Source organism: Cydia splendana, chromosome 1 (assembly GCF_910591565.1).
Source record: "Cydia splendana chromosome 1, ilCydSple1.2, whole genome shotgun sequence".
NCBI lineage: Eukaryota > Metazoa > Arthropoda > Insecta > Lepidoptera > Tortricidae > Cydia > Cydia splendana.
In genome coordinates, this window is record NC_085960.1 from 57,614 (window position 1) to 81,193 (window position 23,580).

A 23,580-nucleotide genomic window follows, 5' to 3' on the forward strand; every position below is an offset into this window, starting at 1 on the left:
ACCCAGGTGCACGTAGCGGTGCAGGCGCTCCAGCGTGACGACAAACACACGTGCCCCGCAGAGCCTAGAACACGCTCACCCAGCCCATGCGCAGGAAAAAGTAGCCCCACCCAGACGCACGTAGCGGCGCAGGCGATCCAGCGTGACAACAAACACACGTGCCCCGCAGACCCTAGAACACGCTCACCCAGCCCATGCGCAGGAAGAAGTAGCCCCGCCCAGGTGCACGTAGCGGTGCAGGCGCTCCAGCGTGACGACAAACACACGTGCCCCGCAGAGCCTAGAACACGCTCACCCAGCCCATGTGCAGGAAGAAGTAGCCCCACCCAGGTGCACGTAGCGGTGCAGGCGCTTGTTAGAATATTGTTGTTCTATGTACAAATTGTATTACGTATGAAACTGACCTCTGTTTCTCTTTGACGTCCAATGTTGATAATATATTACACTATTTAAACACTTAACACAACATCACGTGAATTTTACTGAATTTGTTATTTATGTGGGTACGATACGAAACCACGGTTGACAAGAGAAATAGTAAGTTAACCTACTACTAAGATTTGTAAACTACTTTGAAGTGATTATATTTCGTATTAATATTACTGATTAATAATTATGTATGACGGAGTTTATTGAAAAGATGTTCTAATAGTTTTATTCTGCTTAATTCGATAAATGGACGAGGTACATGACAAGTGGCATGATCAACCAGTTGCCAGGTAGAAATTGGTATAAAAGGGACCGACCCAGCCATTACTGATCATTCTGCTTTGAGCATTCTGCATTCTGCTTTGCCCTGCAGCACTGAGTTAATCATCGCCAAAGGAATATTGAAAGTTAAGTAAATACTATGTTGGTAATTATTGTAATAATTATGTACTTACTTGATTAATTAGATGGATTAATTAATTAATAATTAATTAAATCATCTCTTACTGAATTATAAACTAATAGTGATTGTGTTTGTAAGTTGTTGATTGGATAAGGTTAAGGCCGTTCCCTGAGCCAGAAATGTAAAAATACCCCAATAATTATCCTATTTTTCTAAGAAACGGTGATATTTGTAGACGTGGGAAAAATAAATATAATTCTTGATTATATTATCTTTAATAACACAGCTTTCGATACACGATTCATAACACTTCGCTCGATACAATTTATTCCCAAAGTAACCTCCAATTCGAATTTTTACTCCAACTTTACTCGTTTCTTTACTATGTGACACTATGAAACAAAAAAAGGAGAAAATCAATCATAACTATAACAGTAATTTGACAGCTTTAGAAAAACGATAATTAGAGGCAATATTTTTAAAATAAATAAACATCAACTAATTCTATCGTAACAAAATATCGACTCCGGCCTGCATGCTCTATCTCCGTCCGTCTTTCGAAATGAGACAGTGATGGCTGAGCGCTCGTGCCAGACGGACCTGTACTAGGTGTCCCCAAAACAAATATAAGATTTACTTATAAAAACTGTGCTGTGTTGTGCGTCCTAGTGATATACCGTGTGCACCAAAACCTTTAAGTTATAATGGGTAACAAGCAATTGAATAAAAAGAAGACATCTCGAAAAAGACAACTCGGAAGATTCCAACAAACAATGGAACTAACGTAAGTAAAAATGTATATTTATTACACAGTGAAATACGTAATTATTACTTAATTTAATATATACTTGATCGTACTAATTAGTAATCCATATAACTTAAAACATTCTAGAATTTAATAATCGCTCCATCTACCGGTTAAGCATTGTCATCAATTCATCATCTAAATAGCTTAAAAGGATATTGCGATTCGCGACGTTTACACCACGCGGCACTAGCGCCGCTGCCTTGCACGGCAAAGACAGAAAACATTGCCGTCTATGTGTGCGTCTCCGTGAGTCGTAGTTACGCGGTTGCGGTGTAGTGGGCCTTCCTATAAATACGAGCACCCACCTCAGCTCGTGATTTGTCATGCGTCTAAACTTTTTACTTTTTTGTCTTTCTAGGAAAAGAAGAAAATTGGATAATTTCACAGCCGAACATGATACTATATCTTTAGACTACATCGAGTGAGTATAATTATTTGACTTGTGCTTTTTAGCCCTACCTACGTAACACAATACACTACTACAATTTATCTTTATTTACAGACTGCAAAATATGGAAATGGAATCTCCGATTTCATCAACCACTGACATTCAAAGTAACGAGTAAGTTCTAATTCTAATTGTGGCATTATCTATGAAAAGGGACCTTATTGTCTATGGCGCTTACGACGCACTGCGTCGCACGGCGTGGTATTTATATCAGAGCATCGTTAATAATGGCGGAAGCGCCATCGACAATAAGGTCCCTTTTCATAGATAACGTCACATATGTAGGTACCTATGTCGCGCGTAACTTCGTGCGTTGCGATAAATACCTACCTACTCAAGTACTCACAGCGGCGGCGTACGAAAAGACCTTAGTTAGATTTAGATACTGTTTTCCTATCAGTGCAGATGCTTATATCTTTTTATTAATTGAATTGATATTCTCAATTATTTGGACATATTTTGTACTTATTTTCCTAGATGGCTATTAGTACTACCTACTTAGCAAATGTTCGCCGAAAACTAAATAAAATGTCGCCAATCAATAATATCGTACGAGATACATTGCCCTCATCAGTTATTTGATATTCTCCAAGAGGTACTTAATTTAAAAAAACCGGCCAAGTGCAAGTTGGATTCGCACACGCAGGGTTCCGTACCATTATGCAAAAACCGGCAAAAATCACGTTTGTTGCATAACTATTTATTTTATTCTGTTTTTAGTATTTGTTGTTATAGCGGCGATAGAAATTCAATCATCTGTGAAATTTTAAACTGTCTAGCTACCACGGTTCATGAGATACAGCCTGATGACAGACGGACAGACGGACGGACGGACAGCGAAGTCTTAGTAATAGGGTCCCGTTTTTACCCTTTGGGTACGGAACCCTAAAAATGTACACTGATAGAATGTAATAGGGTTGCCTGAGTAAGTCCCGGAAATTAAAATCCCGGGATTTACCGATTGTCCGTACTTTCGTTATTCTTTTACGTATTTTTTAATGAACTGGTAGTTATTTTATATTATACCTACCCTACACAATAGTAAATGATTTCCTTTTCTTGAGCGTGTTGACCGATTTTTTATTTTAATAAAACTAATAATCTTGGGCAATTATTTCCATTTTCAATTTCTCATTTACCTGTGATAGAGCATTTTTAGGGTTCTGTAGCCAAATGGCAAAAAACGGAACCCTTAAGGATTCGTCATGTCTGTCTGTCTGTCCGTCCGTATATACAACCACTTTTTTCTGAAACTATAAGAACTATAGGTACTGTTGAAACTTGGATTTTCCAACAAAAATAGAAAAAAACAATACATTTTGGGGGTTCCCCATACTTAGAACTGAAACTCAAAATTTTTTTTTGCATCAATCCCATACGTGTGGGGTATTTATGGATAGGTCTTCAAAAAATATATTGAGGTTTTTGATATATTTTTTTTCTAAACTCAATAGTTTGCGCGAGAGACCACCTCCAAAGTGGTAAAATGTGTGTCCTTTAACTTCTAAAATAAGAGAATGATAAAACAAAAAAATATATATATTATGTACATTACCATGCAAACTTCCACCGAAAATTGGTTTGAACGAGATCTAGTAAGCAGTTTTTTTAATACTTACCCCAACTAGCAAAATAGTCGTATAAGAATTGATTTACTCAGCCTGTAATCGTATAACAGCCGAGTTACGGTTGTTGAAACACCAATATATCGTATAATAGCGGTTAACTCGACTATTTAGCAATTTTCGCTAATTAGTGCTATAATCATGTCGTATAAACGTTTATAGCACTATCTTTTAGCACTTTTATTCCACCTTTTAATAAATGCTGAGTTAGCGCTACTAAATCACTTTTATTCAGCATAATTGTTCTATTAAAATCATATAACAGCTATAGAATAGCTAATTGTCTGAATAAGGCGCTTTAATACAACTGTTACTCAATTCTCTTCTCTGTTGCTATAAAAGCTTATTAAAAGCAATCCAATAACCATTTGGCAACAATGCTGCTGTAACAGCGCGCTTATATCATAATTCGGGTAATGGGGTTCAAACCGCTGTTATAGGAGCTGAAGTGTATTTACAGGTTTTATTCAAAATGTATTCAGCTTAGAGTACTTTTAAAGAGTTTTGAACTACATTAACAGCACAAGTCAGCCATGTTGTCGTTTCAATATAGTCCGGTGGCCAACTGCATGAAACCCTACCTGATAAAAAAATAGAAAAATCCTACTCTGTAGGGGTAGCTGACTTTTAGTAGCATCAACTGCTCTTGGTCGGCCGCGGCTTAATTTGGCAAATTTTGCGCAAATGGCAAAATAGTGGCACAAAAATTCATCAAAAAAAAACCCCATCGTATAATAGAATTGAGGACAGCAAAACAAAAGTGGTCAGCTACATCCTGTGTTGGCAGGTTCCTGTGTCCTACCGAATTTGTGGTACAACGTGACAGCTACAATTTACCTCATCGAAAAATAGAATGAAAAAAAACTGATTGTAATACCTACATTAAATTTGTTGACGTATGTCTTGGTCGGTCTCACCTTAGCCTGGCAGCTTTTGCAGTCCGTCCGCATTAAAAAAAATGTCAATGGCAGCTATCCTACCATACAAGTGACATTCTATTTTTCGATGAGGTAAATTGTAGCTCACTTGGTACCACAAATTCGGTCGGACACAGGAACCAGCCAACACAGGATGTAGCTGACCACTTTTGTTTTTTGATGAATATTTGTACCACTTTTTTGCCACTTGCGCAAAATTTGCCAAGTTAAGCCACGGCCGTCCAAGAGCAGTTGAAGCTGCTAAAAGTCAGCTACCCCTACAGAGTAGGATTTTTCTATTTTTTTATCAGGTAGGGTTTCATGCAGTCGGCCACCGGACTATAAATCCATAAACATGGCGACATCATGTGCTATAAGTGTAGCAGTAAACTCAGTTACTCGACTTATAGTCGAATTAATGAGATATAAGAGAAACTAGATCGTGTAAGCAAATTTTTACTTATTTTAATTAATATTTTTTTATTGAAATTTAAGAAAATAGACGGCCCATGAATATATATGAACCAGTGCCTTTGGTTTTATCAATAAAGTATTTTTCGCGCTAGGTTTTACTGTATTACGTGTACTTACAGACAGTAAAAACTTATGTACACAATCACGGTAAAAATAAATGTCATGGATGACAGCAGTAAAAAAATACTTAAGTACCTTTTTGTTTTATTAGACACGTGAAGACGATTAGGCCTCAAACATAATAAAATAATTGTAATATAATCGCTTACCTGAGATCGTTTTTAGCACATATTAGTTGAATAAAAGCATTTACTGCACTCTTACACATTTAAAATGCCGAGTAAAAGCAATTCGGCTACTTTTACGAAACATTTTTGCTGAGAAAAAGCAGTGCGGCTGCTTTTATAGAACACTTTCACTGAGTAATAGTAAATTGCTAATGTTTATAGAACAAATAGTCGAATAAAAGCACTATCGTTGCTATTAAAACACTAGAAGCGCTTTTATCCACTTTTACTCAACTCTTGCAGCATCGATTTGCTTCTTATACAGCGCTTACTCGATTTTTATAACACTTTTAGTCTGTATAAGTGCGCCTTTTCGCGTTGAGTAAACGCTTACAGGACTTTTATTCGACTGTTTTTACACCTTGTATAGCACCAAAAAGCGAAAATAAAAACGTGCTCTCAACTTTTATAGCACATAGATTTGCTAGTTGGGACGTCACAAACCGCAATTTTATTATGTTACTTGCTAGATGTTACTATTTGGCTACTTTGTTGCTACAAAGTATTTGACGCCGACTGTACCTGTAACCAGCACAATGGTTTATTTACTTTCAAGTAGTTTTCTCCATTGTCATCACTTGTTATAATATAGGTACCTACATAAAAATTTTGAAATTAGTCTGTTTCACTTTTCGAAATAACTGCATTTCTGGAATGCTGCGTTTCGCGGGTCCATGATCAATTTATGAAATAGTAATGGACTAATTTATAAATTGAGTGATGTTGTAAAGAAATGACTGGCTGCTACAATTCTTCGACCGACAGATTTGTCCGGATGCTTAATGAGAGGCAAAATGTGGCTGTTATTGTTCATCATCACTTGATGATAAAAAATAGTGCGAAAAATAGTTGACATGAGTTGCGTATTACCTATTCTCACATGTATCGTACAACGTTTTACAGTACATATAGCCCTATAGGTTAACTGGAAGAGATCCCTCAAAGGGATAAGTTCGCCTTTGTACTTCTTGCTAATTGTATGTTATTTTTAATATGTCTTTTTGTACAATAAAGAGTTTACTACTACTACTAGCCCTTTAAATATTTGACATAGTTACGTAATGTGTGTGTGCATTATCGCACTAGTGCGGTAAAGTCCATATGTGCTGTAAAACATCATACATTTATTTAATTTTGGTTTTGACAGTGAGGCGACCGGCTCAAACATTTTGAACCCACGCATTGCACAGGTGGATGAGGTGGATGACACTTATCGGGTTCCTAGTATATTAGAGGAAGAAGATACCCATGAGGTAGGTGATTCATGCTAATTATGCTTATTGATTGTAGAGCAGAGAACAATTTTAACTTTTGTACTAACTACCTAGCTAGAATAACATTGTTTCAACTTCGTGTGCCAGAATTCCATAGTAAATTGATTTATCACACGATTCGTAGTCATTATACAGGGTCTTACTTCTATTTCTCTCGTTGGTTCTTTACCACCGGTGCTTTATATGTACAGTCGACGTCAAATATATGTATACATTTTTCACCTTATTACAAAGGAGTATGCTGCAATAGGTACATATCTTTGACGTCGACTGTACATGATGTGACAAATTGTAAATGCTAACACATACAATATATTTTATTTTCAGTTACAAATATCGTTCAATGTGGAAGAAGAGCTTCCTGACCAAGGACCGGAAAACCCCTCTTTACGCTTAATCCTATCAATTCGGTAACCCAATCGATTCGGTTACCTTATCATTCGGTAACCCTATCATACTGTTACCTGATTGTAATGGTAACCTTATTGAAACGGTAACCCTAACCTTTAACCGAGTTAATCTCAAAACCCCATCGCGATAGGGTTTTTGTTAAGGGTTTTTAACAGGTTTTCATTCAGTTATGGTAACCTTTATTATCGGTTGCTTACTGGTTTGCTACATTAAAGTAGTTTTAGTGATGTGCCGTCAGAACTAAAAAAAATACTAAAAAAATTGTTTATTTTGTTTACTTTATTTATATTTTGTTGATTTTATTGACTTTATTTATTAAATTTATTTATTTATTAAATTTATTTATTTAATTTATTTAATTTGTTTAATTTATTTAATTTATTTAATTTATTTAATTTATTTAATTTATTTAATTTATTTAATTTATTTAATTTATTTAATTTATTTAATTTATTTAATTTATTTAATTTATTTAATTTATTTAATTTATTTAATTTATTTAATTTATTTAATTTATTTAATTTATTTAATTTATTTAATTTATTTAATTTATTTAATTTATTTAATTTATTTAATTTATTTAATTTATTTAATTTATTTAATTTATTTAATTTATTTAATTTATTTAATTTATTTAATTTATTTAATTTATTTAATTTATTTAATTTATTTAATTTATTTAATTTATTTAATTTATTTAATTTATTTAATTTATTTAATTTATTTAATTTATTTAATTTATTTAATTTATTTAATTTATTTAATTTATTTAATTTATTTAATTTATTTAATTTATTTAATTTATTTAATTTATTTAATTTATTTAATTTATTTAATTTATTTAATTTATTTAATTTATTTAATTTATTTAATTTATTTAATTTATTTAATTTATTTAATTTATTTAATTTATTTAATTTATTTAATTTATTTAATTTATTTAATTTATTTAATTTATTTAATTTATTTAATTTATTTAATTTATTTAATTTATTTAATTTATTTAATTTATTTAATTTATTTAATTTATTTAATTTATTTAATTTATTTAATTTATTTAATTTATTTAATTTATTTAATTTATTTAATTTATTTAATTTATTTAATTTATTTAATTTATTTAATTTACTTATTTTAATTATTTTAGTTATAATATAAAATTATTTATAATAAGAACACACCACACAGGTAGGTATAAAGATAAACAAAGGAAAGGCAAAAAAACTTGTTTGTGTTGGAGGTTGGAGGCTTCATAGACCGCCCATGCCAACCTCGGTTATTCAATAATAAGTTGAATTTAAGTGTGCGTAAAGATTACAATCGTTTGAACTGGTCAAAAACCTCATAATGAGGTAACTGAATAGACTGGGTTTTTATTTCGGTTACCGGTAACAGAGGTTAACTCGATCTGATACGGTTACCGAATCAAAGTGTTACCTTATTAAGCGGTTACCGTTATGGTAGGGGTTTTTATAAACACCTCTAAAATAACCCTATGAAAAACCCCGGTTAAGGTAACCGGTTCCTGTCCCTGTTCCTGACAAAACCGTCGGTCGAAGAATTGTCGCAGTTAGTTACCATTCGATTCGATTCCTCACATTTTATCCAATAAAAGATTGTATGGAAACTATATACATAAACGCAATATTTCACCGACAAAATCGCAATTTTCTTGTTTTGTTCATACTTCAAGATGGACTCTTTGTGACCTTGACGTCACGGTCACATATCGTTTTGTTCGGGGCGTTTCGCGAGTGAAGTACGACTGTCGGACTTTGACTATCATTTCTGACTTTTGTATTCCTTTAATGCAATGGATCCCATATAGACTTTTGATCCTAAAGACAAACCTGATCGATTGATACCATAAATGAAAATTAGTCATCTAGCCTATTATCGATAAGTATATATGTTTTTCTTCATCAAATTATCAATAATTTTCATTTTTTAGATTGTTCCCTCTATAAACTCCTAATAGTCTACCTTGGTGCCAAATTTCAAGTTTCTAGGTCAGCTCGAAGTGGGTTAGGTTTTTGATCTATTAGTCAGTCAGTCACAAAAATGCCGGTTTTAAAACGTTAATTTATGAATAACTGTTAGAGCTACGTTTACGAAATTTTGTATTCTAGACAAGATAAGGGGCTTGAATAAATGTGCAAAATTGCATGTGAGTAGGTAAAAGTGGTAATAAAATTATCAATAGGAAGGATCAAGAAGTTGTTGCAGCCAGAATTAAGAATTTACCAAGGAGAGGACATGTCACTATTGATAACCGATAATGATCTTTCGCGTGTGAAGCCTAACAATCGGTATTGGAAATGGTCACCTCACTATATCGCGGCAAGGACTGACAGATGAGCATCGCCGCAATGGCGGCGTCGTAGGTCAAGCTTCCCAAGTTATGTCTGTTTTATTGTATTAAATCCTTTATTTGATGATGATTGGTGTTTTAGTTTAACAGTTCAGAAGTGCGATAAGTAATTTCAGTCCACAATACATTTTACTTTGTTAAATGATGTAGTTCAACCACACAATGGTTGCCATGGAAACAATGCCGGTCTGCATTATTTTATCATAATTATTTAATTGAATTCGCATCAATCATCATTGAATAACAGACATAAATAGTTTCTGTAGCCGTAATAAGGCTTTACGATTATACTAAAAAGCTGTTAATCAGTTTACACGTCATCAAGATTGTGTACGTGACCTTGAGTTATGGTCAAGTTTGTGATCAGATAATCCATGTTAAATTGGATTACAATGTATGGTAAGCTATGAGGTATCGTTCCAATTTGTTGGGAAAAATATTACAGTCGTGTGACTTACAATGGTGTAACTTTGTAGTAGTTTTTGTGAATAGTTTTGTAAGTGAACTTTGGTGTGATAAATATTTAATTTTATCAGAAATCTAAGGTAAAATCACAAGTTGACATATCCACATAGGGGCTATTCATAAATTACGTCATTTCAAATTAGGGGGGGGGGTCTGGACATCGGATGACGGTAGCATGAAGTAGGAGGAAATGGGGTCATTTGAAGCATGATTTTTGGATGATTATAGGGGGGGGGGGGTCCAAAATCGTCAAAAATCGATGACGTAATTTATGGACAGCCCCATAGTATGAGAAAGTATGTAATCATTTCAAAAAGTTAAAATCATTACTATAATTGGCAAGTATGAAATATTATACTTACTCATGCCAAATAAATATTGGTCACTCTTGGCTACTGCGGAGTTCAGTAATCATAGAATTATTACTTACACAGAAATGACAACCCAACAAGGCTATTTGTTACAATTATATCATCAATCAATATCATCTAATTGGCCTCAAATTGATCAGAATACAGTAATTTCCATAGCGCTTATAAAACTTGTGACTAAATAAGTTGGCCGGTTTACTGGTTGAGTAAACAAGACATTTATTCAACCACCTTTATTTCAAAAGTGAAAACAAAAATAGTAGTAGGTATCTGAAGTAATTGATTTAATCATTGTCATGGTTCTTTACTTACAACCCAGTTATGAGGAACATTGAAGTGGCTAGTGTGTTAGATATTTTATAGCACCTATGCACTATGCAGAAAATAGAAATAAAGATCTTTATTGGATTCATCCAAGCTTGTGCACTCACTGTGGTAAAATTTAGGCACATGAAATCTAGTGCAATGTCACAACATATTTGTGTATAATAAATAATATAACACTTTAAACTCTCGCGTTTTGTACACATATTTAATTACACAAACGGGTCTACCGCGATATAATTTCATTGTTTTTACCTTTAATTCCGACGTTTCAGCTGAGTTGCACCAGCTGTGGTCACGGAAAGACTGACGTCCCAACAAATGTCAACGGAGATATTAATAAAACACCACTAAACTACCCGAAATTAGTTTATAAAAATGTTCGGGGTAGACAAAGAAATTGCAGCTACCCGTTAAAGTTTAATGTTTATTGTCCACGGCACGACACGCAACACTCACAGTATCCGTACACTGGTCCGAAGATATATCCGCTGGTTTCAACATTTGAATCACTGGTCCCCAAGTAGACGATAATTTGTACCCGTCCTCACGATTGAAATTTTTAGGGTGTTTTTTAATTTCAATCGCCTCTCTCACGATCCGCGGATAATAGTGTCGCTCGTTGGAGAGGACTTTGGGTTTATGTAGCTCAATCCAGTGATTCGTTCCTGTTGTCAGCAAGTGCTCAGCTATTGCGGATTTGTTTACATGGCGATTTTTAACAGCTGCTATGTGTTCCTTCACCCTCTCTTGAACGCTGCGCTTAGTTTGGCCAATGTGTATGTGTAGCTGTTAAAAATCGCCATGTAAACAAATCCGCAATAGCTGAGCACTTGCTGACAACAGGAACGAATCACTGGATTGAGCTACATAAACCCAAAGTCCTCTCCAACGAGCGACACTATTATCCGCGGATCGTGAGAGAGGCGATTGAAATTAAAAAACACCCTAAAAATTTCAATCGTGAGGACGGGTACAAATTATCGTCTACTTGGGGACCAGTGATTCAAATGTTGAAACCAGCGGATATATCTTCGGACCAGTGTACGGATACTGTGAGTGTTGCGTGTCGTGCCGTGGACAATAAACATTAAACTTTAACGGGTAGCTGCAATTTCTTTGTCTACCCCGAACATTTTTATAAACTAATTTCGGGTAGTTTAGTGGTGTTTTATTAATATCTCCGTTGACATTTGTTGGGACGTCAGTCTTTCCGTGACCACAGCTGGTGCAACTCAGCTGAAACGTCGGAATTAAAGGTAAAAACAATGAAATTATATCGCGGTAGACCCGTTTGTGTAATTAAATATATAATAAATAATATTTGGAGATCATAAATGATGACTTGTGTTAATGCAATAAGTACTGAATAAATTGTTGGGTTATGTTTTAATTTATCATAAAATGCAGTGGTATTAGATTATGGTAAGATAAATGCAACTCTTAGATTGTTGCTGGGCATGTAAATCAAAAGATGATTATCTGGACTACCTATATGAAACGAATTGTCACAGTGTAACTAGCTGTATAGCTTTAGAAATTTATAGAGGTGACTAGAGTTGATTATTAATGAATTGAGTTACATTTACCTAAATGAGGCAAGAATTTAAAATGTCACAGACAATTTCATATACACACTATTAACTTGCAGTTTGTAAACTTTATTCCAACAACATAAGGTCTACTGATGATCGGTTGAAAGTATTGCTGTAAGTACTTGACTGTTTTGTGTGTACTGTCCTCTCCACAATAAAATGCTTATAGACCTAGTCATGTCAAACATTATGTTGGTGGCTGCAAATTGCCTAATCTTTGCAAAGTGAGTACATGGAGATGAATTACTGTGTATGGTTCTTATGTGTTTGTGTATTATGTAATCAACTATTGGTTATGAATGAAGTATGGTCTTGTGTGGTAAAATATACTTACTAATAATTCAACTTTAACACAAGCTACTGCACATACTTTGCATGTTCAAAAGCGAATTGGAGACTTTGTTGTGGTAAAATATGATGTTTAAATGTACACCTAGATGTACTAAATGAACAAAATGAGTGTTGTGTAACAGTACTTACACTGACTAATGGATATTTGTTAACATGTTCTCAAATGAAATAGTGCAGATTAGCATGCGTACTAGGCCGGTGCTTAGTGGATAATTCCATACAAGTTCAGGTGGATTGCAAGCCCAAGAATTGAAGTAGCATGTACGTTGAATTTGCACATGCACTGCAGGAGGCAGTGAGAACAGCGGTGAGATGAAGTAACAAATTGAGTGGAGACAACTGGTATGGTTATTATAGTATATGCAAACCTGTAAGTGTGAATTGAATTGTAGGTAATAATGTTTTGTTATTGAATGAAATTTGTGTCATGTTAAGAGGGATGAAAACTAAATTCTAATTAGTTATGCAGAGCTTGCCAATATTGTTAGATATGAGATATCTATCTCACATAGGCGGCTTGTTCATATGGTTATGGGCAAACTGGTTGACTGGTAGTAAAAGTATTAACTGGCTAAAATTAGGCCGGTAGGAATTGAAGTCTATTGATGGTGTGCTCCATGTAGATGGGGACTTCCAAGAACAATTAAAATTATTAATATGTTATTTGTGTGTGTGTATGGCTTCATATTGAAACAATGATTTTTATAATGTTATTTCTTAATTACCTAAAGTAAATTATTGATAAATTAACAGTGTGAAGTGATAATATTCAATGAGTCAACATGTTCAATTTGTTTGTTAAATGTTGTATTATCATGACATGTGTTATTATAAAGTCAATATGACTCCTAGAATGGATATTGCGGCTCGTGGCGGTGCGGCTGCTTGAAGTGAGTCCTCTTCCTGACTGAACTGCAGCTGAAATGGGTTGCAATGAAAGAAGAGTCTGCAATGAGAAGTGACTGCAGATGTTATTACTTACTAAAGTTATCCAATTGAATGAGGCACATAACTTTACAAGTTTACAGTAATGGTCAATATTATTAACACATGTTGTTTCACCAAGTACCTACTTGAAGTAAGTTTCTGGATGTTTTCATGCAAATGAATCATACTGCCTATGCCTACTTTACTGATAATTGGCATGACTTATAAAATGTCTCTTTATGTCTTGTCTGTTTGCAATTTTTCAAAGACATCATAATATCAAGTAATTAATATGGATGGATACTATAATAGGTAGATTTAAAAAAAACCATCTAGTAACAAAACAAATAAAATTTGAATAGTACTTATGCTGTGTGACTGAACTACTGTGTGTGCTAAAGCATAACTACCTACTGTTGGCTGGTTAAAGGGGTGTGTACGCAGATCATTCTAGCATTCAAAGCTGCCTCAGATGGAGGAAGAAAGGAAATGGTCTTGTTGAGCGACCTATTCTGAACAACATTTTGTAAGTTAAGTTAGTAAACATTAGTTATGTATAGCAAGTTTATGCCTGGAGGTTTGCTTGTTCATATACTTGCTACTTGGTAGTATCTTTACATCACACACTTTACCATATATTGTTTGGTGTTGACAAAGGTCGAATTGATGAGAGAAACATGAAAATCGTTTCTGAAGGCAACATACCTTATGTCTGAGGTATGCATGTTAGTGTAATTATCAGAGTGGATGCATTATAAAAAAGGGAAGAATATTTGGCGAGACAATGATTCTCTGGGTCTCTGGTTGGTAGTCGTGTGGTGATAACGCCGACAGGGCTATTACACTTAAGTACAAAATTGTCATTGTTGCCAAACTTGTTATGCTGTCACAAAATAAGGTTATTGCCCGTGATAAAAGAAATAAATCCATGTAAGCGTAAAGTCGCCTTAAGTTAGTCAAGACATGGTGGTGAAAAAGAAAAGTTATGTCCGCCAAGTTTGGTTGCCTCAAGGGCTCACAGAAATGTTTACATGGTTGCCTCAAGGGCTCACAAGGTACGTTAAAGATGTAGGTACATGGTTGCCTCAAGGGCTCACAGAAATGATTACATGGTTGCCTCAAGGGCTCACAGAAATGATCACATGGTTGCCTCAAGGGCTCACAGAAAAGATTACATGGTTGCCTCAAGGGCTCACAAGGTACGTTAAAGATGTAGGTACATGGTTGCCTCAAGGGCTCACAATGACAATCGAATGTCAGTCTTACTCATTGAAAATAGAACACATGTTTGAAGTCCCGTTTGTAGGAAATATATATCCCTTCGCCTGGTAAAGGGTTAAAGATGTAGGTACATGGTTGCCTCAAGGGCTCACAGAAATGTTTACATGGTTGCCTCAAGTGCGCACAAGATACATTAAGGCTTTACGTGGTTTGAGAGCATTTGTGACTTGATACATGATCGCCTGGAGGGCTCACATACATGATCGCTTGAATGGCTCACATACATGATTTGCCTTCGGGGCCTGGTACTGGACAACCTTTGTGGCTTGGTTGTTGATAGCCTTTGTGGCTTGATACATGATCGCGTGAAGGGCTCACGTACATGAATTGCCTTTGGGGCCTGGTACTGGACAACCTTTGTGGCTTGGTTGTTGATAGCCTTTGTGGCTTGATACATGATCGCGTGAAGGGCTCACGTACATGAATTGCCTTTGGAGCTTGGTACTGGACAACCTTTGTGGCTTGGTTGTTGATAGCCTTTGTGGCTTGATACATGATCGCGTGAAGGGCTCACGTACATGAATTGCCTTTGGAGCCTGGTACTGGACAACCTTTGTGGCTTGGTTGTGATAGCCTTTGTGGCTTGATACATGATCGCGTGAAGGGCTTACATACATGATTTGCCTTCGGGGCCTGGTACTGGACAACCTTTGTGGCCTGGTTGTTGATAGCCTTTGTGGCTTGATACATGATCGCCTGAAGGGCTCACATACATTATCGCCTGAGGGACTCACACACATGATCCCCTGAGTGGCTTACATACATGATCGCCTCAAGGGCTCACTTTATCGCCAGAAGTGTCTTACACAGCTGAAACAACGCTTAATGAGCGCACATATTCGCCTGAAAGGGGCTCACCCAAATGAGATAATACTTTATTAGATCGTGAATGTGACTTAGCGAGTATTTTTGAATTTATTGAGAATCCCATGCCTGGTACTTAGCGAGTATTTGCAGAAGATTTTGTAATTAATTAATACGTAAATTATATGTACGCCTAGCGAGCTCAAGAATATGATCACCTTTGCAAGACCAGTTTAAGAATCGATTTAGCAAACTTATATAGTACAGATCAGCGAAGTTAAAATAGTGAGCTCGGAAGATGATAATTATGATGAGGCTTAAAGAGCTAGTTGACAAGATATGAAGTTTCTGTAATAAAATGACAATTGACGATATTATGTATAATATTATTATATCTGCTTAAAGAGCTGACGATTGGAGAACATGATATTTATTTAAGAAAACTGGAAATATACAATATAAACCTGGTTTTGAACCATAACGGAACTACCTGAGAGCTGACGATTAAGATTGATTTACCAGCTCGTAATAGTCCCAATGATCTGACAAATTTTGATGCATAAAATGGCATTACGATATGACACCAAGAAAATTTATATTGATGTAGCCTAAAGAGCCTAAACATCGGAAGATGAATTGTGGAACTGACCAAGTCGGTTGGTTTTGTTTTCTTATTTTTAGCACAGTTAACATCGCGTCCAATGAAGTCGTTGAGCACAACTGGCTACCTACGTCACGAGTCCCTCGGTGCAAGGAGTACGAGGACAAGAGTTCTATGGTGCTGATTGCTGACCTTCGAGGGCGAAGGTTTTTTTCATCAGGAGGCCGAACTGATAACCGATAATGATCTTTCGCGTGTGAAGCCTAACAATCGGTATTGGAAATGGTCACCTCACTATATCGCGGCAAGGACTGACAGATGAGCATCGCCGCAATGGCGGCGTCGTAGGTCAAGCTTCCCAAGTTATGTCTGTTTTATTGTATTAAATCCTTTATTTGATGATGATTGGTGTTTTAGTTTAACACTATAATATTTTAATTCATTTTATCTACACACATGTCATTAGTGCTCTATAATGCGTTCAGAAACCGTAGGAAATGACAAGCTTTATTACAACCAATTTTACTATGAGAACTTTCTTATCTGTGGTAGTAGGAAAATTTGTACTTTAATGTACATAACGTTATAGATTTTTGTAGGTTATGAGTTTAAATTTGGAACAGCAGTCAAAACTCAAGTAGGTCTCTATTCTAGTATCCATAGATATTAAAACAGTTATCGATACGAAACGTCAATTTAGTATGTTTTTTAAATATAAACCGCACGATATTTGATCTCGAGTGACATGAGAATAGGGACTTCATTCTTTTGTCTAGGAGAGGTCTAGGAATTAAAAAAAACTACGGATGTGTGACATGCGTGAAAAAAGTTTACATTCACCGCCATTTGACGTACAGTTTATCTTTTAGTTAGTTTTAAGTATGTGTTTAGATAAAGTAGTGTATGTAACTGTACATAATTAGGCATTAAAACACTCGTGTGATCCTATTAAGAAACTCACTAACGTTCGTTTCTTAAACCCACACTCGTATTTTAATACCTCTCATTATGTAGCAGTCACATAAACTACTATTAAAATGTCATTCAGATTATCAATAAGAGTTTCTTATACCGTATTCGAATTAAAAGAAATATTTTATTAATTACACAATTCTCTCTAGTTTTTGCTCGTATTTAGTATACAACTAACTAATTATTCGTATAAAATTATTTATCGTAGAAACACTCGTATAGTTTCAAAATAAGCTATTTTATTTTGTTGGCATTGTCAAACCCATTGACTATTTTTGTTTTGCTTTAATATATGGTCAGTCGTAAAAGTATTAGCGTCAGCAATGGATTTATATAATGTATTTCTTTAAAAAACATGATATTTCATGCTAAGTAACAGAAAACAGTCAAATATTGTACCGGAAATATTAGTCCAGAAAATCCCGAAAGTACCGGGAATTTAATTTTGAAATCCCGGTTCTTTGCTTGTCTCTAAATCCCGGGAATTCCCGGTACTTTCGGTACCGGTATTTCCCGGGAGCAAACCCTAGTATGTAGGACTGTAGGTACTGTAAAACGTTGTACGATACATGTGCCAATAGGTAATTCGCAACTCGTGTCGATTCAAAACACTCCCTTCGGTCGTGTTCGAATTTATCGCCACTCGTTTCGAATTTCCTATTTGCCGCACTTGTAAACGTAATGTAGGTAAGTACTATTACAATATGGTGCTACTTTACCGCATTAGTGCGATAATTAGAACATTACGTAACTATGTCGAAAATTTAAAGGGCCATATTATGTACTGTAAAACGTTGTATGATACATGTGCGAATTACCTATTTTTCACACTTGTATCGGTATGCCCAGATTTTTTAATAAATATCGATGATATACCTGCACAGTATACCTAATAAATAATGATATTATAGAAAACTTGCAGTCATTAATTTGTTTAAATATAAACTGTATTTACCCTTATAATTAAATATTATTGAAATAAGAGTTGACTTCATTAAAATGAATATTTAATTTGCACTATGTTTCATTTATTTTTCCAATTTAACTTTAACGCCATCTATGAGATGCAGCATGCTTTTTTTCAGTATTTAGTAATACGTTTTACAAATCAGTGTCCTGTTAGTTCATTTAAGTCGCTACTTCTTGCGTGGCGCTGTTGTATCGTCATTGTATCTAGGGGCGGGATGGGTGGCGTGAGGGGAGGCTCGATTGTAGATTTCATTTGGGTACGGGAACGGCCTTAATAAACTGGATTATTTAATTTAATAAAACAGTGTTATTTTCAATTACATCTGTTTATCATTTTATTTATCTTACTTAAAACTTAAATAGTATCCAGTTATTGATTTAGCAGTTTTACATAAGTAATTATGAACCACCCAAGTAACACACAAGCAGGATAATAGAGTAAAATTATCATCTTATTCAAATTAAGATTGCATAAATTTTGTGTATAAGCGGTGGAAATTACTAAATTGGGAATAAGAAAATATGTGGGCCTAGTGCGGCCTAAATGCTGAATAAATTTTGCATAGTATCGGTTTTGCATATTAAAGCTGAATAATACTTATTTCTTACACAGTTAGTCAGACATTATTCAGCTTAAAGCATTTGTGGTTACTAAAAGCTGCATAATAGCAGCATTAGCAGCAATTAGCTGTATATATTTTGTGTCGTGAGATATTAAGCAGACAATATTAAGAAAAATGTGATAGTGGCTACTAAATGCTGAAAAGAAGCGTCGGTGAAGACTTTCAACTGTATAAAAGCGGTTGCAGTTTCTGTTTTAATGCTAGTTTTTGAATAAAGGTGGACGCTATTACTGGAAGCTGTAATGAACTCCACATATTATTTGTTATTCAGTAGCTGCATATATGGGTTAGTTATGGCTTTTATAGACATAACGTCTGAATAATAAATACTAAAACAACACTTATACTTAAGTTATAGCGATTTTAGTACACATATACTGTCTTTTCTTGCTAAAAGCTGCAAAATGAACGCAATGAGCAGCGCTATTCAAACTACTGCTTAGTATCAACAAATGCGCGGTGGAGAGGGTTCCGTAGCTTTATAAGTTTATACACGGTCAACAGTGCTACTTGAGCCTGTTTGCTTTGAGCTTGAGCGTGTTTTTATTTTATTTTGAACGCATCTTGCGTATTTATGGGCATTTCTCAGGAGGGCCATTTTTACGTGTCCGGGGCAATAAATGATTGAATTTACTGTTCAATAAATCTGAATTAATTTAGGCATGATCTTCAGCCTATGTTCTGTCTGGGACACTATCAAAATATTTATTTATTATTTATATAATACAAGAAAAAAAAATTCAAATGCCAAAAATGATGTTCGGTGGGAGTGTCCCGCACCCAGATTTTATGAAACAAAAAATTATTACTCAAGATGGGGCATTAGATCGCAGTTATTGTGGGTATTCACGCATAAGGTATTAGTTAACTTATCATATTCTTTATATCACAATAATGTGTTTGCTCAACTCATTGAATAAAACCAAATTTACTATGTGTCCCGGGCTAGGGCCTGATTTCGGTGTAATTTGCAAAACATGTCGGTACTCCTTCAAAGTTGTAAACCAGGAACTCAGTGTCTCAAACATAGTATGCTTTAGTTGTGCCTTAACCGTTGAATAGAGTAGAGGTACAGTCACAGTATATTAAAGTGATTTTTTAAAGGTTTCACCGTCCTTCGGTGGGTTTGGTTCTATGTTTTTTTGAGATCGGTGGTGCAATTTACTCCGAAAGTTTCAGTGCATTTATCGTTATGCAAGTGCTTAAGAAATCCTCGAAAGTACGTAAATCCATCATTATTACATCTCCTCTGTATCACTCATGCTATTTCTGTAATTGCTAAAAAGCGATTAATTTTGACATCACTGGTGTTGATTTCCTTGGATTCGGTGGATTTTTTGACCACCGATATCAAAAAAGTGATCACTGAATTCAAATCCTGCTTTGTAAACTAGCTTGTTGTACTAATTTATCACACCTAAAAAGTGCAAGATACGTTGTATAAACGTAAAATTATGTTTGTAAGTAAATTAAGTCATAATAGGTACAAAAAATCACTAGTTTACTATGAGTAGTTTTTTAAACCAGACGTGTGTTGAAACTTGTAGACCCAATGTTTCTTTCTCTGTCTTGATGTTCTCTTCAAACCAATGAAGTAAATTATGTTAATTGTCCTCTGTATCACCTGAGGCCCTACACCTCGATAACTTTAAACGTGTCAGCCATGTTAAATGAATGCAGATCCCACTTCTTTTACAATAACTTGTGTATGTAAGTATTATGCACCCAAGGGACGGGATGTTCAGAACAAGGGATTAAAAATAAAGTGGCCTTCTAATGTCGAGATCGCTTCAAAGGCACTGAGCGTACCTTACTGATCGATATTTCTAAAGGATAGCCATATACACAAATTGAATATAGCAAATGTTTTAACAATCTTCAATGTCTTACGTCTTTATGTCTAAATATAGGAGTTACAAATTAGCTCAAGTGTTTCAGAATGCTGTAGATCTCCTCCTCCATTTTCAAATAATTAACAGGTTATTAGATCTTCAAGCATTAGTCGACTACTTCAAATAGTTTTAAATTGATGGAGTTCACGCTTTAAAACTCTGTTATTCAAAAATACTTGTTTTCCGTATTGCATCACATTGCTTTATAAGTACATTAAATATTTTTTGAGCATTGAACACCACTCAAAAGTTTCTTGTTTATCGAGTGTAGGTAACATAAGTTTCTTTTTGATGCGTGTGCGGTCGGATTGTGTGAAACAAACATCTTCTCCTTTATGGCACTAATGTGCGAATTTGTGGTCGACATGTCTGAAACTCGTTCCAGGACCATACATCGCCCACCACCCTATTATATGAGAGGACAGTCAAATAGTGTGGGATATCTTCTAGAGATGTTGTTTTACAAGCCGTAATTAGGTTATTTTAAAATCTTGGGTCTATATCTATTAAATTTATGTAAGCTTTCGAGATCATTAGCCTTATTACATCGCTTATAATCAAATAAGAATGAAAAATATGATTAAAATGTAATATGATTGAGATATAAAATTGAAACGTGATTTTTGTGTATGCATTATTGAATTCGGTGACGCCAATTGATTTCAGTGCCTGCACATGATTTCGGTGTTTTTTCAATCTCAAATATCTTAAAAACTATAAGGTTCTAATGGAGGCCTCCACTACCAATATTTTTTATTCTAAGGCTAGATTTTAGGAAATAAAGTCGCATATCAAATAAGTAAAAAAAAAAATTTGGCACCGAAGTCAGGCACCGAAGGTCATCTCTGAGAAACGCCCTTATTCTTTAATCCAACCATTATTTAAAAAATCGAGGTTTAGTTTTCTTAACAATTCTCTTCGATTGGTTATTTTACACAAGATGCATTGTCGTTTTAATGACGTAAAACAATTGCTAGCTACCATCGTAAACACTGTTAACTGACCATTTGCATACCTTACTGCAACGAGATAAAGTTTACCAATGGCCATTTAAGGTTGTTGCTAGTTTGCAAACAAGGTGGCAAATGCTAGTTATTGATATTGTTGCATTAAAAACTTGTAGACTGGACTGGGTATGTGAAATGTAAAATAATCACCCCCATTAAAATATAGCGAAATCGGTTCTCCTGTCGATTTTGAACGGACTGTTTTTAGGTTTCAAGTGGGTCTACTCATACCCATCCCACACTATACTCGTACTCATACCTAAACAATACTGCCCATACCAAACTATACTTGTACTCATACCCGTGATACCCGCTACTAATATACCCGCACCTTCGCACCTATACCATATTCATATTCATACCATACTCGTAACCACACCATACTCATACTATACACATCTTCGTACTCACTTCGTACATCTTTACCTACTACATATTTGTCGGAACTGATAACGGAAAAAATAACTGTGTAGTCTGCCGTGCCCCCAGATTTATCATATAACTTAAATATTATATCGCGTTTATAATATTAGTAGGAAGTAGGATTGAATATTGCCCGTGTTACATACCTATAATGTTTCTCATCAAACTAGTGAGGTTCTATGTGGTTTTTACTATTTGTGTATAGAACCCTAATATGCTTTAAGATTGCGAAAACAATTACTATTATACTGATGTTATTCAAAACTTGTTGTTCTAAAACCATTATTATCTAACATGTAGCTTAGTAACGCGAATAATGTGAATGCCTATTCAGAAATTTAGCACATAATACCTGTGGCAGCAGCTTATATTCAGCACAGTCGGACGCCATTACGGTTGCTCATATTCTAACCTCTAAAATTAAATAGGAATTTAAAATGAACTGAAAACCCCATTTATATTCATTTATAAAACTAGTTTTATCGTAGCATAACTTGTTAAAGTACATTTTCTATCACTAAAACATCTAAACACCGCAAAAAAATTACAAATTTAAAAGCGGAGTACTACATTTTCTATATTTACTTTCTAAACAGTGCATTATTTACGCGGCGCTTTAAAATTTTAAATAAAATGTATATATATATTAACAGTAAAGTCGCATGCGCAATGAAATTGATGTTATGTAAACATCAAATCAATATATGAGTAATGTCCTCCTTATTTTGTATTCACTTCAGACACTACACTTTGACACGAGTTCACAAATTAAAATGGAAGACAAATCATACACAAATAGCTGAATATATTTTCTGTAACAATGCACTTTTGAACCAAAAGCTGCATAACGTGTGACTAACTGAGTCATTCTATACAAAGCTGGATAACTTTGGTTTAAAAGCGGTATAGAAGCTTTTGACAGCTTCTATACAAGTGTTATTCAGCGATTCAATGTGTGGGCTCACACTTATACAGCTATTACATTACTGTTATTCAGTAATAAGCGGCGTGGGCTAGCCCACTTTGCGCCCAAACCTTCTGTATAACGTCTGTATAAGCGCTTATACAGACGTTATACAGCTACCTTATTCAGCATACGGTACGGAATGCTCTATTATTCAAACAATATTCAGCTACTTTTGTGTTACTTGGGCAAGGTAAATAAATAAGTTCCTGACAAGTTATATCTTTGAAAATAATATTTACTATTAATTTTGAGTTTTAAATATTTAATATCTTAAAAATTATTCATTTATCTAACACGCTCTAGCGTGACGGCAAACACACGTGCCCCGCAGAGCCTAGAACACGCTCACCCAGCCCATGCGCAGGAAGAAGTAGCCCCACCCAGGTGCACGTAGCAGTGCAGGCGCTCCAGCGTGACGACAAACACACGTGCCCCGCAGAGCCTAGAACACGCTCACCCAGCTCATGTGCAGGAAGAAGTAGCCCCACCCAGGTGCACGTAGCGGTGCAGGCGCTCTAGCGTGACGGCAAACACACGTGCCCCGCAGAGCCTAGAACACAC

At 35.0% G+C, this 23,580-nt stretch overlaps 2 protein-coding genes across 3 annotated transcripts in view; one reads left to right on the forward strand and one right to left on the reverse strand.

Annotated features, from left to right (window-relative positions):
• LOC134791615 (uncharacterized) overlaps positions 1 to 23,580 on the reverse strand; it is a 106,312-nt gene that overhangs the window by 37,887 nt on the left and 44,845 nt on the right. The window lies entirely within an intron of this gene.
• LOC134790925 (uncharacterized) lies at positions 1,037 to 23,538 on the forward strand. Its single transcript, XM_063761940.1, has 5 exons — positions 1,037 to 1,616; positions 1,999 to 2,061; positions 2,143 to 2,202; positions 6,539 to 6,644; positions 23,323 to 23,538. The coding sequence occupies exons 1-5, from the start codon at positions 1,537 to 1,539 to the stop codon at positions 23,536 to 23,538; spliced, it is 525 nt and encodes a 174-aa protein (XP_063618010.1). The 5' UTR covers positions 1,037 to 1,536.